The sequence below is a fragment of the Molothrus aeneus genome, chromosome 7 (genome assembly GCF_037042795.1).
Source record: "Molothrus aeneus isolate 106 chromosome 7, BPBGC_Maene_1.0, whole genome shotgun sequence".
Taxonomy (NCBI): domain Eukaryota; kingdom Metazoa; phylum Chordata; class Aves; order Passeriformes; family Icteridae; genus Molothrus; species Molothrus aeneus.
In genome coordinates this window covers 84,031-101,097 of record NC_089652.1, presented here as the reverse complement: position 1 = coordinate 101,097, position 17,067 = coordinate 84,031, and the positions used below count along the sequence as shown (strand labels likewise).

The following is a 17,067-nucleotide window of genomic DNA, read 5'->3' as shown; positions in this document are numbered from 1 at the left end:
CCTCCATGTCCCCTCACAGGCATGGGAGCCCAGGAGATGAGCCCAAGCCTCAGTGAGAGCAGCTCAGAGCAGGTCCTGTCTCTGCACCAAGGAACCTGAGGTGAAGTGGGGGCTGTCCCCATGCTGCCCTGCTACCCACAGCAGCTAGACAGCAACCAAACCCAGGGTGACCACATTGGTCTGGGGGCCCTCAGCAAGGTGAGATTCAGCATCAACACCTTCCCTGTCCCTCTGGGACACACGGTGTGAGGTTTGTCCAATTTCCATGTCACCCAAAGAAGCACCCCTTCAGAAAGGCACATACCTGCCCAGGCTTGGAAGAAGCCAGAGCTCTGGCTTCTTCCCACCCCACCAAGGCACTCAGCAGATAAATATGACCTTGGATTACCAAAATTTTAAAGACAAGGGGAAAACAGAAGGGAAAGTTTTGGGTTTTTTTCCCCTGTTTTGATCATTTTGAGGCACAAAATGCACAGGTTTCTCTCAGAACAAAGGGATAGCACTGAATAATGCAAACAATTTAGCATCAGGCCAAGTCCTCTGAAATAATAAAGTTTAGTGCTAACAGGTTAAAAGGCTACTGAAGGTATTACAGATACTACGCATGGCCAGTTACTTTGAAAATACACTATTAATATTATTGGCTAATATTAATATTATGTGAATTGACAGTAGCATGCAGGTGACAGAAAAGTGTATAAGAAAAATTAGGGTAAAACTCACATCTGGGTGTGGAATAGCGTATTGTCCCTGAATTGTATAGGCCTGTAAAGGAAAAGCAAAGATATTACCAGCGCTGGCAGAGCATGAGAGAACTCCATCCCTCTGTTGGGACCCCCTGTATCACATTAAATTCCCTGGGGCACCAAATCCTTGGAGCAGGAGGGAGATGCTCCACCTCCCATTCAACCTAGAGCATGCTGAGCTATCTGACTTCAAGGGCTCAGGCTCAGTTTGTCTTTTTCAGAAGGAAAGAAACAGCTCTTTATAGGTGCCAGCATTGCATGGAGCAGGAATATCAGGCTGTGGCTGGTCTTTGCTGTACAAAAAAAAAGGATCAGTTGCACGGGGGTTGAAAGTGGATGATCTTTAGTGCCCCTCTAACAACCAGAACCTGTGTAGCAGGTGCACATTGACATCACTGCCCAAGCGTGATCCCAAAAAGCAAGCCAGCTCCGTGAGCCTCTCCATATTTCCAGGTGCACAAGTCCCAGTGGAAACTTTATATTCACCCAGTATATTCCAGTGCTCTGCTGGGGCATTGGAAAGGCATGGAGGCGAGGGCTGCCTGCACTGCGATGCCTTTCACCAGCTGTAATTGATAAATCCATGCAAGTATCTGCCAGGCAAATGGGTTTATGTATTTTTCCCATCCTTTATAGCAATCCTTTCTCTTTTTGTTTGTAAATAACCTCAAATAAGTACCAATCTGGGTGAAGAGCCAGACACTAGAGAGCCCAATATTTAGGACTTAACCAGCTAGCAAAATATATCTCACTTGTTGACACATTATTCAGATGATTCTGAAAGAAATGGCAAAAGAGATGGAGAACACTTTGAAAAGGGAGAGTAAAGATTGCCAAGAAAAATGAAAGGAAAAAACCTTGGAACCACCTGCAAATTTGCTGCACTGTTTGCAAAGAGCAAAGTGCTTTGTGTAAAGGAAACCCCCAAAATCATGCAGGAGGAAAAGGGAAAATGGCTGTCCCAGTGCCCACCAGCATCCCAGCACAATGGGGACGTGACAGAGGCTGAAAAGTTGCCTGTCCTGGTGGTTTAATTTAGCCATTGGTTTTTGATTAGAAAAACTGAGTCAAAAAAGGTAATCAAGGGCAGGAAGGTGTCTTGGACAGATGCAACTCAACTCTGACCTTTGAGGGCTGGTCCCTTTGGCAGCAGCTGTTGGCTGCTACATCACTCAGCCTACTGAGCTCCTGGAGGCTCATCCCACCCCAAACACCTGTCATCACTGTCACCAGCTGTCCTCAACCCACCTGCCCCATGCCACCCTCGGGCAGAGCCAAAGGGCTCCTGACATTGGGAAGAACTCTCACTTCAGAGACAGTTGCTTCTTCCCATGATGTTACTTCTGTCCAAGAAACCAGCCATTCACAGCAGAAGAACTGCTGCCTCCATCTCACTCTCCCTTTTGAACAGACCAGGCAGCTGGACTCGAAGTTCTTTTCCAGGACGGCTGCTCAGATGGAGTGACATACTCCTGATCCTGATGATTGACTAATTCAGCTTAAAACAGCCTGTGCTCTGGGCTTTGCTCCTGTTCTTAGTTTGTCCTTCTATTTATTATAATTGGAGAGAAATTAAGTAACTTGTGTGGAGCTGCTTTGGGTGGCATAAGCTGATAAGCTGTGGTTTTGTGGTGCTGGCCCTGCCTGGATGCTGGAGCTCTTGGGAAGGTACATCCCCTGCTGGATGTCATGCACCTCAGCAGAGTGGCATCTACAGGCAGGCCCTCAGTCACCAGGTGAGGTGATGAAATGAGGTGGAGAAAGCAACAGTGCAAGTTCCTTCTTTATAAACAGCCGTGTGCTCAGTTGCTCTTGTTTCTGCTGATTTTTGTTTTCAGAATAACCTCCAGCTCACGCATGTGATGGTTATCCCACAAAGGAAAAACCACCCCAAAGCTCATGCCTGGAAATAGCACGAGATGTCTGCAAGGCTGCAGTGTCACTGGGGTGATACAGTGCAGGCTCTGGCACAGGGGGAAGCAGTACTCCAAACCAGCTGAGCGCCAAGGAGGGGGACACGGCTCTCCCATGGTGGCTGCCCTGAACAGAGAAGTAGCTGTGACAAGCCCTTCCTACGATGGATCAATTACAGCTACAAAAAGGTATTTCTAATTGAGTTGGAGGTACCAGAGAGCAGTGACATCCTCTTGTTCAACAATGCTTTTCTAATCCTCTCCTTCTCAACCACTGACAAATACTGAACTTGGGTCTAGTGAAGTAAATTCTAGCCCTTCCTTTGTGTCTCCCCAGGCTGGCTGTTCCCTTCTGCTCATTGTCCAGCATCCATCACAGGAGCCAAGCAAAGAGCTTTCAGTCCAGCTGCCGTGGCACACAACGGATGGGATGACACCATGCAAGTCAGAAGGCAAGAAACCTGAGTGCACTAACGGGCAGCGGCTGGTGCTGCAGTAAAAGGCTGAGGTTGGCAGTGGAGGCTGCAAGCGGGTCGGCTCTTACCTGACCACCTGCAAAAATGACAGGGGTGGAGGCGGGCTTTGGGCGGTAGGGAATGGTGGCACCTTTTGGTGGGGACTAGGAAAAGGGACAAGGAGAGGGAGAGAAAACATTAGAACAGCTTTCCTGAAACAGCGGCAAAAAGAGTGTTAGAAAGCACCTAACGGAGCACGGCCCCCGGGGCCACCACGGCAACACCCACACCAGGTAACACCGCGTTTCTGGACAGGAGCACATGGGGGAAAGAGGGGTTTCATGGGCAACAAGGACAACCTGGGGCATGGGAGATCCCCTGCCAAGGAACGGGCCCCTAAATGGCCTCCTGAACTGCCTCCCTCAGCTTTGCTCTGCTCTGCGCAAACCATATCACCTGCTCCAGGCTCTGGGAACCCTCCTCAGAACGCCCTGAGGAGAGCCTCAAACAGCAAGATGGGGAGGTACAGCCCATCTGAGCAACCCAGCACCATGCTCAAGCTCTTTGGCTGACCTCATCTTCCTCACCACTGGAAAAGGGTCACCTTCAGGCCTTGGTGCGGTCATCACCATCTGAGCTGTGACGTGGGTGCTGCAAGGCACCTGTGGTCAGCTGAGAGGCGTCCCTGCACATGGCAGGGGGCTGGAATTAGATGGCCTTTAAGGTCCTTTCCAACGCACACATTCTGTGATTCCATGATTCTGTCGTCTTGCTGCTCTCTGTCATGTCCCTGGGTAGGTCTGAGCAGAGCTGCAGTGAATGAGCCGCAGGTGTGATGCGCAGGAGCTGCTCACCCAGGTTCTTCCTCTGGTTTTCTCCTGCACAACTTACATGCTATAGGAAACATGGAAGTTTCTAGGGATCAGGAGAGATTTCAGCTCTCCTCTTCCTTTCTACCCAAAATTAAACAACTCAGTGACTGCTATATAAAGACAGGCAATAGAAATTACACTATCTCATGGAAAAAAAAAAAAAATTCCTGTATGTTCTTTGGATATCTACTTGTAGGAAAGCAGCATTATCTAAATCCTGCTGCTAAGCACCTGTCTGTGGGAAAGCTGATCAAAGTACATCTCCAGCATCGCAAACCCACTTGTTCTTTTATTGCATTACAAATCTTGGAGGGGACGAGACGGGATTATCTGTTTAAGACTGAAAGGTGATATGGAACATCTCTATGAGCCATTGAAGCCAGGGCACTTTCCAGATTTCAGACTGCAAGAAGACTTGTGGGTCTTTCTCTTTCCCATGGCTGAGCTGTACAGAGGAGCAGCACACCTTGCTTTGTGAGAAAAACTTTTTAATACACCTGGCAAGCATCACCTCAGGCTCATCTCTGCTGCAGTCTGATGATGACCCAGATGTCATCAGGTGCTGCAGTCTGCGACCTGGTCATCCAAAATTCCTATGGCAGCAGTGCAGCTGCCTGAGCATCACAGCCAGCAGGGATGGGTAATGTGGCTCCCGGCTATCCCTGCTGAGATGTGCTGCTGCCAAGCTGAAGATGCTTCCATCTGGCTTTGCATCACCTTCGCCAAGCCTTGCCATCCACATCTGAAGCTTTTCCAGTGGGAAACATGCTCCTTCCTGCTGTGAAAGGGCTGTGCAGCTAGGCAGAGCCTTACATTGGTCCCTGTTTTGTCTGTCTCTGGTATGCACCAGGAGTGGAATGTGTCACCATCCTGTGTCCCAGGGGCTTTCCTCCTGGAGCTTCTCCCATCTGAGGTGGCAGGTGTGGACATGAGGCATGTGGCTGAGGTCATCTCCAGCAACTGGTACAGCAGCATTTCTCCATGGCAGAGATCTTGCAGCTCTGCTTGTCACCATTTACCCCAGAAAAGGGCACCTTGGACATATATCCATGTGCCCTACAGTCCCTGCTCTCCACCAGCCTTCCTCACTACCATTCCCACTGTGCCTCACTGGAACACAGCCTTGTGCTCCCAGTTCCAGCTCCCCCAGTGCAGGGGATGCTCTGGCCTCCTCCTCCTGGTTGTGGTCTTTGTGAGGCACAGACCAGGTTCTTGGAGCAGTGGCTGTCTGTAGCCCCCATATCCTTCTCACAGCAGCCTGAGTGCTGCTGGGACGCCAGGCCAGGCTGTCCCAGCTTGCTGGCACCCCTCTGCCCTAAATCCACCCCCTGTTCTGACACAAACCACCTCCTTTGGGGCACCCAACCAGACAGGCTTCCAGTGTGGGACTCTAGAAACTACGGACAATGGTGGGGAAAAGACACAGGGTGTATTTCCAGCAGAGGTACCAGGAAATGAGAGTGTCCGACAACACGTGGTGAAGGGTACGAGAGAGACGCTCTACAGCTCCCAGCACTCTGGTGGGGCCAGCTGGGATTTTTTTTCCATATGTACTTTACCCTCTTTGTTACAGACTGTACCTCCAGCATCACCACACAGATCTGTTTGACACACTGGATAATTGCGTCGGGTGTCCCCGAGATTGTCACCGCCCGCTCTGTGGAGTTGGGCAGCATGTCCCCCGCCACTTGGACCTGAGCACCTGTGGACTGGAGACAGAAAGAGAGAGGAAGGAGAAATCCCACAGCTGAACGCCTTTACTCAGAGCCAGCTCCAGCTCTGACACAATGCGCCTCCTGAGGGCCCGGCACACGGCATCCCGTGGGATGCTGCTCCTGTATCAGCCACACCATCCCGGGAAGCAATGTGATCCGTGATGCAGCACAGGTATGCCCTTTTCCAAGGCAGCTCCCCCTTGGATGCAGATCAGCTCCAAGGAGCTGCACTGAAGGGCAATAATGAAATAGAATCTGCCTTACCTCTCGGATTTCCTTGATCTTTGAGCCCCCCTTGCCAATGAGGGACCCGCACTGACTCGCTGGCACCACCAGCCGTAGTGTCACTGGAGGTTTGCTGGTAGCGGTGCTGTTGCTCATGGAGTTGGTTATGTCCTTGGGAAGGAAAAGTGCAGCACATCAGCCCTTGGTACCTGACCAGAGCCACCTCCAGTGCCCAGGTGGCACATCTACACACATTGTGGTCAGGTGACTAAAGTGTTCCCTCTTGAACACTTCTAGGGATGATGACCACTACTGCCCTGGGCAGCCTGTTCCCAGGCCTGACAGACCTTCCAGTGAAGAAATCCTCCCTAATATACAACCCAAACCTGAGGTTATTTCCTCTGGTCCTGTCACTTGTTACCTGGGAGAAAAGACCAACCCCTAAATGGCTACACTCTCCTTCCAAGAAGCTGTAGAGAGTGAGAAGGTCCCTCCTGAGCCTCCTTTTCTCCAGGCTGAGTCCCCCAGCCCCCTGAGCTACTCCCCATCAGACTTGTGCTCCAGACCCACCCTACTTAGAGATGTGTGAAAGGTTCTGTGCTGAGGCCATGTCCCAGTTAGTAAAATCCAAGCAGGCACTGCTGTCCCCAGCCACGGGCTGCCTCACATTTCTCACCTCCTCAAATTTGTAGGCGATCATGGCAAAAGCCTTGAAGATGGCATCGGTGGGGCCAGTGATGGTCACAATCCGCTCAGGGCAGTTCCCTTCTGAGATGTTGATCCTTGCCCCGCTCTGGAAAGAGAAGAGGAGTCCTGGAATAGCCACAGCCAAGCAGGTTGGGTCCTCTCTCAGCCTGATACCTGTGCCAGCCTCACAGCATTCCAGCTAACCTTCCAAACTCCCACCCCTCCTCTGCAGTGATTTCAGCCCTGCCTTATCCCAACCCTTAGAAAGGGTTTCCAATGTTTTATCGCAAAGCAAACCCATGGGATCGAGGTAAGACCAGCTCATGGGGTCATTGCCTGTGAAGAGTTTTGCTCACTGTCCTGACAACTCCCTGGGAGCTGCAGGCACAAAGACCCTGGAAAAACTCAAAGCATCTTACAAGTAACTTAATTTCAATGTTTCATTAAATACTTGACTCTGGAAAATGTGACAGGAGTTTGAGTGTGAAGGGAAAAAACTGGTCCAAAGAGCTCTGGGGACAGCTGGCTTGCTTGTCCTGACCCTGGGAATTACTGCACATATCACACAGGGCAATATGCAGCTCTGGCCACTCTGCACTCCCTTTCTCCTACAAATCATCCACAGAGCAGGCTGCTCACCTCCTCACGCATCTTCTTCACGGTCTCTCCTTTCTGAAACAAGAGGGAAAACCAAGCCATTACTGAAAATTCATAGCTTCCACCTTTAAAACAACCCTACTGAAAATGCATCTCCCTAACACATGCCAATGTGTAGCCAAAAACATGGGAGCTGTGATGCCTGGCCTTGCATTCACACGTGATGGTCAGCTGAAGAGCTGAGCATGTAAATGATCAAATATGTATATACAAATTCACAACTGTGAATTTTCCCAGAGTTAGACACGCTGATGGAAAAATAAGGCACAAGCATACAGGGAAAACGTGTTCATGCTGAAAATCTTTGCCACATAAACCTTTCTTTTAAAACCACCCAAAAAAACCCCTAATCCTGTAGAGCCAGGACTTTCCAAAACACTGTGGAAACACCAGAGCAACTCAGGAAGCTTTTTTGGACAAGGTAAATGGAGTCCTCTGGCCTCAGAGACAGGGGCTATAGAATTACTTAAAATATAATTGAAATGTATCTGTGTTACATTTTTAGTATCTCTTAATGAAGTTATTTGTTGAAAACACCAGAGCAACATGACTGTAGACGCCCAGCCATCACCCAGTGAAGCAGCTGGAAACAGTTTGGTGGTTGGTGAAGTTTTTAGGGGAATGGTCTTTTGACCCCTTTGTGGGTTTCTCCTAATTTCTGGCTCACAAATGCAGCACCTAGCTCAGGCACCCAACACTTTTCAAGACATCCCAGGGAAGAGGTGACTATGGCATATGCCACACCACAGGTGCAGGAGCAGCATCAAAGGTACATTAAAAGGCATCCTTACCTTCCCAATGATGCTTCCAACTTCCTACACAGAGAAAAAGCCAAAACCAGAGGAACTGACATTAGAAAACATGATAAGAATCCAACCCAACCCCATAATGAAGCGAAGACCTGGTGGACATTGTTCCCAGCAGAGGGACAGGGTTGAGGGGCAGGAATGAGAGGGAGCAGGAGCACCATGCCGCCCTCCCCACCAGCAGGACAGCTATTCCTGGGGCTGGGACAGCTGGACAGAGCTGTGTATGGGGCTGGGCAGGTGGGACAGGGACCTGTGAGGACACCCCCACTGTGGGAGCCCCTTACCTTGCCGTGCATCAGCAGCCGGATGGTGAGGGTGACATTGAGGCCGCCTTCAGAGACCTTGGACTCCATTTCCTACCGGGAACAGGAGACGTCCGCTAGCTGGGAGAGCAGCCCAGCACAGGCAGCACCTTGGAGGGATCACCTGGGGACACAGCGGGGAAGGCTGGCTCTCAGAATAAGTTCCTCGGGGTGGGACAGACCCCACAGAGTAGCTAAAAAACAACTCTGGACCCGGGCATCAGATGAGCAGCCTGGTCAAGGGCCAGCGGCTGCAGTGGGGCTTTAAAGCGACCACAGCACCTAACTAACAAACCAAAGTTCACCATTTCCAGCATAAAGAAAACCACAAGGCACCTTTTCTGTGGTCAGGATTGTCTATCTGACTCCGGGAGCACTGAATGAGAAGGACAGAACTGGCATCCTGGTTGCCACACATCCTGACCTGAGAGCTCCCAGCTGGGCAGACTGTGGACCACACCCCTTCCAGCCACTCATGTCACAAATATCTAAGGAAACCATGCTGTTTTCCTTTTCCATTCTCTCTCTTTCCTCCTCTGCCCTCTAGAGGGTCACTGGTGTTTTGAAGTCAAGAGGGTGAAATAAATAAAAACCACAGAATGGCAACAAATCCTTCATTTTTCACGCCTGATGCCTCTTTAGGAGCATCTCTGCATGAGGACGTGGCATATGAAATGTCCCTGCAGCCCATTGCATGGGGAAAGCAGTCCTGTCCCAGAGGGAGGTGCCAGCATTCTTCTATATGCAATGCTGAGGGATACAGAGCAATTCTCCCTCGCGTTATTTAATCCCTCAGTCTGTATCAGATGGGAGATTTTTCATCCTGCTCACAAGCATCTGGCATTTCCCTTTGCTCAGAGAGGGACTTATGTGAGCAAATAAAGCAGAAGATAAACAAGTTCTCAAGTACTGCTTTAATGCAAGTCAGGATGAATAAACAGCAGCAATGCACAGACCGTGGCTGGGATATGGGTTTGATGCAAAACCTCTTCCCAGAGGTTATTATGAAACCCAAAACGAATAAACCCACGTGGTTTGCAGGGGGATAGAATTCCCCGAAGCTAAAGGACACTGGCTCACTGGGAATGAGGCTGCTTATGACCTACATGCAAACATGGGGCTTGAGGCTGCTGCATGTTACAAATGAAAAAAAAAGATGGAATCCTCACAAGAAGGATAAGAAATTAAATGTGCTGAACACCAAAACAGATTCACTAGCACAGGCTGCCCAGAGGGTTGTGGGGTCCTGATCCCTGACAGCGTCCAAGGCCAGGTTGGACAGGGCTTGGACCAGCCTGGGAGAGTGGAAGGTGTCCCTGCCCATGGTGGGGGTGAAATGAGATGAGCTTTAAGGTCCCTTCCAACCCAAGCTATCTGGTTCTATGTCAAGCCAAAAGGTGCTTTTAAGGGTGGGGAGAAGGAGAATATTTCCAAGGGAAAAAGCGACAACATTGGAGACTAAAGTAACAGGAATGGGCTGAGAGACTGTAACAGAACAGGCAAGATCAGGAATTTTCAAGACTGAGCCAACTGTAAGGTGTACAATGAAGGAAAATAGTAACTAGCTGTGTTGGTTAACCCCAGGCTGACTCCTATGCATGGGAGGCAGTGCCAGAAAGGGTCAATAAGCAGACAGGTGGAGGTCAGCATTTCCAGTGCTCACAATGTGCCAGGAGACAAACTCCTCACCAGAGACATCACAGAATCATAAAATGGTTTGGGTTGGAAGGGAACTTAAGATATCCCATTCCACTCCCCTGCCATGGGCAGCGACACCTTCCACTATCCCAGGCTGCTCCAAGCCCTGGAGTCCAACCTCGCCTTGGACACTTCCAGGGATCCAGCTTCTCCAGGCACCCTGTGCCAGGGCCTCTCCATCCTCACAAGGAAGAATTTCTTCCTAAAATCTCATCTAATCCTCCCTTCTTTCAGTCTAAAGCCATTCGCCCTGGTCCTGTGGCAGGGAGGGTGTTTGCCATCCCCAGCTCCACATCCCTTGCAGGAGGAACCCTGCATCAGGCTGTTACGTAAATGCTTCCAATTGATTGAAAAAGTGGGTCATGTGTTAGCCAAATGCTCCTGGCTTTATCAGCATTATTAAATTAAACACGCTTCATGCTCCAGTGAGCAGGAAAGCTATATTGGCCTTTTCTTAATCATACTAGTGAAAGGTAAGTGTTTTATAGGGGGCTCATGAGCTCAATGGAGGGCATGGCAACAACAGATCCGAAGCATTTACTCTGGGCACAGGCCTCCCCCAACAGCCCTCATTCTACATGGACAAAGGGCTGGGAAAATTATCCCCCAGAGTGTCATTTTGAGCATTTCAGAGCATTCCCTGCCTGGAGAGAACAATCTCAGCCCCTTCCTCTTCACCTTGTGTTCTGCCTTGTTCACCACAGCTTTGAAATGGCTCCTTTGTCCCCCACTTGAAAGCCCCGAGGACACCATTACATGCGGCCCAACGGACAGAGGAGATACAGAGCCCAGCTCCAGCCCAGTGCGAAGCAGGTGCAGCCCCACAGAGGTCAAAGACATGGAATTAGGAGACAGAAGTGTCAAGCTAGGCCCCAGAAGGGAAGTTGCACAGTGAGTCAAGCGAGGCTCTGCCAAGCATCACACCTGGGCAACCACAGGTGGAGGACTGGAGCATCCTTCTTCCATGCATGAGGAGCAGCCAAAAGGTTTTGCACCACAACAAGGGGAGATCTGCCCCAAAGCAGGACTATGTCCTTCCAAAGGATGATCCCATGCCACAGTAAATAGACCTGTTAATTGCAGCTGCCTTTGCAAAAGTGCCTGGAGAAGACATCATCAGTTCTCAGAGCAATCTTCCTTGTTCTTCCTGGTTCTTCCTTGGTTCAAATATATTAAATTCTGGGAAATTTCCTTAATCTATCAGAAATCTCCTATGTCTGAAAAAGCAACTCAGGAATCAGAGAACAAGGCATAGGAGGGAAAAATGAAAGCCCAGACCAGCAGGAAGACTCCTCTTTCCCCACGTGCAAAAGTACACACTCCAATTTTTCTCTTTTCCCATTTTTTAGAGGTTGGAACAATTGCCTCAGCTGGCGCTCTTGTGTTTATGCTTGCCGATACCTCACAAATACCAACACATCCCTAAAATTGGAGCAATTCCCTTCCAATTAGGGGAAATCTGAACACTGTGTATTGAATTAATTTAATAACACAATCATCTCCCATACAGGAGGAGGCACATGAAACAGAACAGGAGAAGGGAAATGGAGCTCTGGGCTGGATGTTGCTCTCCAGCCTAGCTTCCATACAGGAGTTGGAAAAAGCAGATGCTGGGATCCAGGGAATCATGCCTCTGATATCCTATCAGGGATGCTATCCCTGATGGCAGGAGGCTCAGATGAGCTTGAGCAGAGCCCAAATCCCTGAAGGGGGGGTAGGGGACATTGCTGGCTCTGTGCTTGCTGAAGGCAGCCCTTGTTCTCCACTTCCTCTTCCTGCCATGCATTCCTAGGGCTCGCTGGGTGCACGAGCCCCATGCAAGCAACCTTTGCTTCCTAGAGTTGTTTTTGGGGGACATAGGAATGTTATGTTCAAGCCGTCCAAAAACAAACAGAGAGGACAACTCTGTGCAAAGATGCCCCACTGGCATAACTCACCCCCCTCCCTGAAATGTTTGAGTGGAAAGTTCACAGGTGCCACCAAGCCAATGCAAAGGAAAAAGTCTCCATCACCCCCCCACACCCATCACAGGGCCTCTAGAAAATCCCACTTTCTTGTAGGCATATCACAGAATCACAAAATGGTTTGGGTTGGAAGGGACCTTAATGCTCATGTTCCACCCCCCTGCTATGGGCAGGGACACCTTCCATTCTCCCAGGTTGCTCCAAGCCCTGTCCAACCTGGCCTTGGACACTTCCAGGGATGGGGCAGCCACAGCTTCTCCTGGTCAGTGCAGGCTGATAAAATCCAACACCTCAGAGCCCTGTTGACCAAGAGCCCTTGATGACCTGTGCAGGTAAAGAGCAGGGTGGGCAGGGCCTTGGTCTGTGCAATCCCTGCTGTGCCACCTTCCCGAAGGACTACACCCAAAACCCCACCCTGGAGCATCTTGGTTGCTCAGTGGTAATGCCATCCTGGAAAACATCCACCACACTTCCCAGACTCTTTGGTGTTCCACAAACCCCACCAGCACAGATGTTAAAGACAGCCACAAACCCTTGGCATCCTCCAGCACACTGCAATGTCCCACAGCCAGGATTTCAAATAGGGGTGGCAGAATTTAGTGCTGGGAATTAACATCTGGGACAGAACATCCAACACTCAAGACAGCATCTTCCTCTGTGAGGGTGTCTTCACAAAACTCAGAGCAGGGTTTTCTGACCCTTGGAAAATGATGGATGTGTTAAAAGCAGAGAAAAGCCAGAGAGGCCAGGAAAGAGGATGTTTTTCTGACATTTCAGGCTTTCTAGCCCATTTTCTCAAGGAGGGCTGCCTGTCCATCTGCGTAAGCAGGAGCTTTCTCCCCACTCATCTCCCGCTGATTTGATCTTGCCGTTAAGACCTAATCCGGAGATTTCCAGCACGGTGTTTTAGAGGCTGGGAAGCTCGGCAATGCAGCCAGCTCGGGATTATGACGACGGCACAGTCTGGCCAGGTCAAGACAGGGTTGGAAGGAGGAAAAACCTTAAACCACATAGAAATGCATCAGCCACCAACGAGCTTCAGCTGCTGTGGGAGGGCAGTAGCACCATCTACACAAGTGACAACAAATGCCATTTGGGAACAAAGCTGCAATTCCAGCTGCTGCCATTTTCCATAGCTGTAGTCATTTTGGTTGACCTTTCCTCCTCTCCACTCTCCAGCTTTGGTGGAAACATTTTACCAAAAAAGATGCTGTGTGCCGTCCTAGTACATCAGCCAGGAGGATATTCCTGCCTCTCCCCTGCCCATAATCATTAAAAGCAGCACAGGAGATGAACGTCCTGCTCTGGCCCCCACAGCAGGCATCTCTGGAGGCTTCTTTCTCAGTCACCTGCTCCCATTTCCCTGCTCCCCTCCAGCTGAGATCACAGCCTTACAGAATCATTTAGGTTGGAAAAGATCTCTATGAACACCAAGCCCAACTGTTTCCCCAGCACTGTCAAAGTAAAAAACCCTGTCCCCAAGTGCCACATCAATGCGCCTTTTTAGCAGTTCCTGGGATGGGGACTCCACCACTGTCCTGGAGAGCCTGTGCCAGTGCCTGACCACCCTTTCCATGAAGAAATTTTTTCTAATGTCCAATCTAAACCTCCTGGGGCACACCCTGAGGCCATTTCCTCTTGTTCTGAATATCTGCACTGATACAATGATGCAGAGCTCCAGCGCAGTCACACTGCAGTGGGCACAGCCACATCCCAGCCAAACACCTGCCCTCCCCTCCAGGAAACTCCCAGCCGATTTCCTGGTTTTCTCCTTTATCTGGTGAACCCCACTTATGGGCTCAGGCATTAACCTCCACCAAAGCAAGCTCAGTCCAGGGAGAATGGCTCGTTTTGTTGTGATGGCAGAACCACTACTGCAATCTTTTGTATCAAGGTCACTGGATGAAACTGTAGCCTTTCCCTGCCAAGCTCCCCAGGATGATGGTTTGGAACATAATTTTCCCCACTGCAACAGGACAGCAGGATAAGAGTACGTATCTCTGTGCCCTGATACATTTGTGGGAGATAAAACCTTGAGGTTTGTGTTAATTACAGGTTTAGAAGAAATTTAGGTACCTTAGAGATGCATCTGCAGAGATCTAGGATGCAGAATTCCCATTAGCTCACATGAGCTGCTGCAGTGTTGCAAGCAGAGGTCAGACACAGAGTGAGGGAAATGCAATGTAGTAGCAGCAGGATGTTAGATGTCCTTAGGAAAGCCAGAAAACCTTGTCTGGGCTGTTTTCAGGGCTTTTTGATTGTGAGACCTTGAGCAAAACCAGTGGCTTGAACCTGTTTAACCACTACCTCAACAATGTTATTAGAATTATTAAGAGTTATTCAAAGAATAATGGGTCCTCACTTAATTTGTTTAATTAAAGCTAATTTTGGAAAGTTGGGGTGAGCAGGGAGGGGATGGGAACATCGTGCTGTAATTCAGCCACTTCCAAATCACTCTTTTAGTTACTTCTGGAACAACTTGCCAATGAAAACAGTATTTTCAGTGAATGTCACACTGCGTAAGTGCATCAGAAACTTCCCCCTATGAGGTGATGAAAGCCAATGCTCATTGCAGCTGGGTCCACCATGACTCAGTGACCAGAAGCACCGGCACATGTCTGTAAGCCTTTGGCAAGACCCTGAGTGCCAAGGAAATAGCATTTCCTGGGATAAGGAACATCAACTCTTTCTCCTTTTGTCTGCCAGCAGATTAAAGGATATATAAAAGGAATTACATTATTTTCCTGAAATATCAGCTGTCCTTCCAAAATCAAGCCATTATTTTAGAGAGGCTGGGAGTATCCATGGGAGCTGCTGATGGTCCAGCGAGGATCAAGCATTGGCTGGGTCTTGGCTGATGCCAGGTGCCCCAGTGGGCTGAGGGAGGCAGAGCCAGCAGCACTGCACTGCCCACCCAGCCTGGACCCTGCTGCGGGGCTCGGCACTGCAGAGTGGGGCGGGCTCTGCTGCAGAAGCCGAGCCAGGGGAAAGAATCCCAAACGTCATCGCCTGGCACTGCAGAGACCAGGAAAGTGACTGCTTCGGTGACACGCTCTGCGTCCATGTCCCTGACTGCCAGTGGCACTTGGGAAGCACCACAAGCAGTGCTGCAGAGGGCAGCTGGACCAAGCCCACCGGAGAGCGGAGTAACTGTGGGGTGTGCAGGGAGCTGGGGTGGGTGAAACCACTGGAAAATGGCTGGGAAATGCTCTAAAACCCCCCAAAACATTGATCAGGGACACTCCTGTTAAAATGCCAGGTGACAACCCAGGTGGGAGAAGCTCTTGGCAACCAGAGCAAGAAGCCAAAATGAGTGCAGCAATGTGAAGAAAATAAGATAGAATTTTGCAACTTAACTGTGTGCAATTAAGTGCACAGGAACAGAAGAAATGCTCCCCATCCACCTGAAAGTGGCTGGGAGTGACAAGCTGACTTGCAAGACCAGGAGAATGAAACCAGGAATGGTGAACTGGCTCTTCAAAGGAGATCCAGGCAGCAGAGAGCAACTCCACAGCCCTGGGGCCAGCAAACACGGACCCACGGGCAAGGGCTGGAGGAACCAGGGTTCTGCAGCGCAGGAGGGCAGAGGGACATAGGGCCTTGAGTGAGGGGCTTAAGCTGCACTGAAGAAGAACCAGGAAAAGAGCTTCTCCACAGCCATGCCATGCCAGTTATCCTTCTTTAAAACTTCCAAACATTCATGTGTGGGCAAATAAAGCTCATGTCTGTTCAACAACCACATTTACAACCTTGACACCAAGCCAGATGCACCCAATTCAGGGTTATTTCCTCCCAGCCAAAGGCCAAGGAACAGAAGCCAGGAGGTGCCACCTTGCAGCAGGAGATGCCTCCACAGATGCCCCAGGGATGCTCTGCCAGGGTTGTGCATCAGCCCCAAAGGACCCATATCTTGCCCCAAAGGAGCCAGCGCAGTTGGAAACACACCCCAAGGGATGAGACAGTCAAATATGAGCCCCCTAAGTGCCAGATTTTAGATGTCATTTTTCAGGGGAACCCAAAGGACTCCCCAAAAAGGATGCTCACAGCCACAGACCCATGCTGGATGCTAGCAAAAGAGAGAGCACAGGGAGGTGTGTGGACCTCCAGAGACAAGCAGCTTGTTCCTCAGCATTCTGGAAATGAGAGGCACAGCACTGCAAAAAGCTCCAGGCACATTCCCAACATCCTTGCAGCTGGGGGACAGCTGAGAGGAGAATCCCTCCATGGACCTGAGAAAGCAGAAAGTGCCCACCTTCCAGGGCACCCTCCAAAACAGATAAGGATGCATCCAGGAGTATCTCTCCACAATGCCCAGCAGCAGCTATCTCACAACCCCCCTCATTCACCTCCTCCTCCAGAGCCTGCCGGCTGCCCTGGCTTTAATCCCACAGGCAGCATCATGCCAATAATTTCCTCCATTTTCAATCTACTTCCCTCCATTTTCAATCCACTGATCTGGGGGGAGTCCACAAATCCCTTCATCCTGAGAGTAAAGCAATCTACTGCTTCATCTCATCCCATCTCCATTTCTCTAATCCTTGGAAACAGGAATGAGGTTTGGAGCACATGGGCTGCTCCAGAGCAGTCTGTCCAGGCACTGCTGGACAGAAACATGGGGGCTGGGGCTACTCTCATGAATGCCACCCAACTTCTCAAAGCACCTGGGGCAGTTCCAAGCCCCTCCTGATCCAGGGATGGGGGAATAGGTCTTCCCACTCCCCCCAGCTGCCATGCTGGAGACGTAAGGGACAGATTAGGTGCAGCACAGAAACATGTGGGGATCAATCAAGGGTGATGGGAGGAGTTACAAACACCCTGGTCCCATCAATCCCGGTCGAATCCAGTGCTCTTTATCCGCAATCCCAAACCTATGACTTTTCACCCTGGCCATGGATACTCTTTGGGAATGGTAGACTGATCAGTGGGAAATGGGACTATTGTTTCTGCCTTCCCTGGAGTAGCAACCCAGCACCCTGAGGGGCTCGGTCAGGATTCAGACTGACCCCATCCCTCCTTTGCCAAGC

General features: G+C 50.2%; 1 protein-coding gene across 24 annotated transcripts in view; it reads right to left on the bottom strand.

The window, feature by feature from the left end:
* Positions 1 to 17,067, bottom strand: part of PCBP3 (poly(rC) binding protein 3) — a 38,842-nt gene that overhangs the window by 18,526 nt on the left and 3,249 nt on the right. For 10 of the 24 annotated variants that reach the window (XM_066553754.1, XM_066553763.1, XM_066553755.1 and 7 more), the window contains exons 2-9: positions 8,364 to 8,505; positions 8,062 to 8,085; positions 7,253 to 7,285; positions 6,603 to 6,719; positions 5,966 to 6,097; positions 5,567 to 5,695; positions 3,135 to 3,278; positions 724 to 765 (exon numbers count right to left, since the gene is read on the bottom strand). In XM_066553754.1, the coding sequence (XP_066409851.1) occupies positions 724 to 765; positions 3,135 to 3,278; positions 5,567 to 5,695; positions 5,966 to 6,097; positions 6,603 to 6,719; positions 7,253 to 7,285; positions 8,062 to 8,085; positions 8,364 to 8,432 (690 nt within the window). In that variant the 5' untranslated portion in view covers positions 8,433 to 8,505. Of the gene's footprint in view, positions 1 to 723; positions 766 to 3,134; positions 3,279 to 5,545; positions 5,696 to 5,965; positions 6,098 to 6,602; positions 6,720 to 7,252; positions 7,286 to 8,061; positions 8,086 to 8,363; positions 8,506 to 17,067 lie in introns of all 24 variants that reach the window. The other 14 variants (XM_066553766.1, XM_066553768.1, XM_066553770.1 and 11 more) reach the window with 5 other exon arrangements.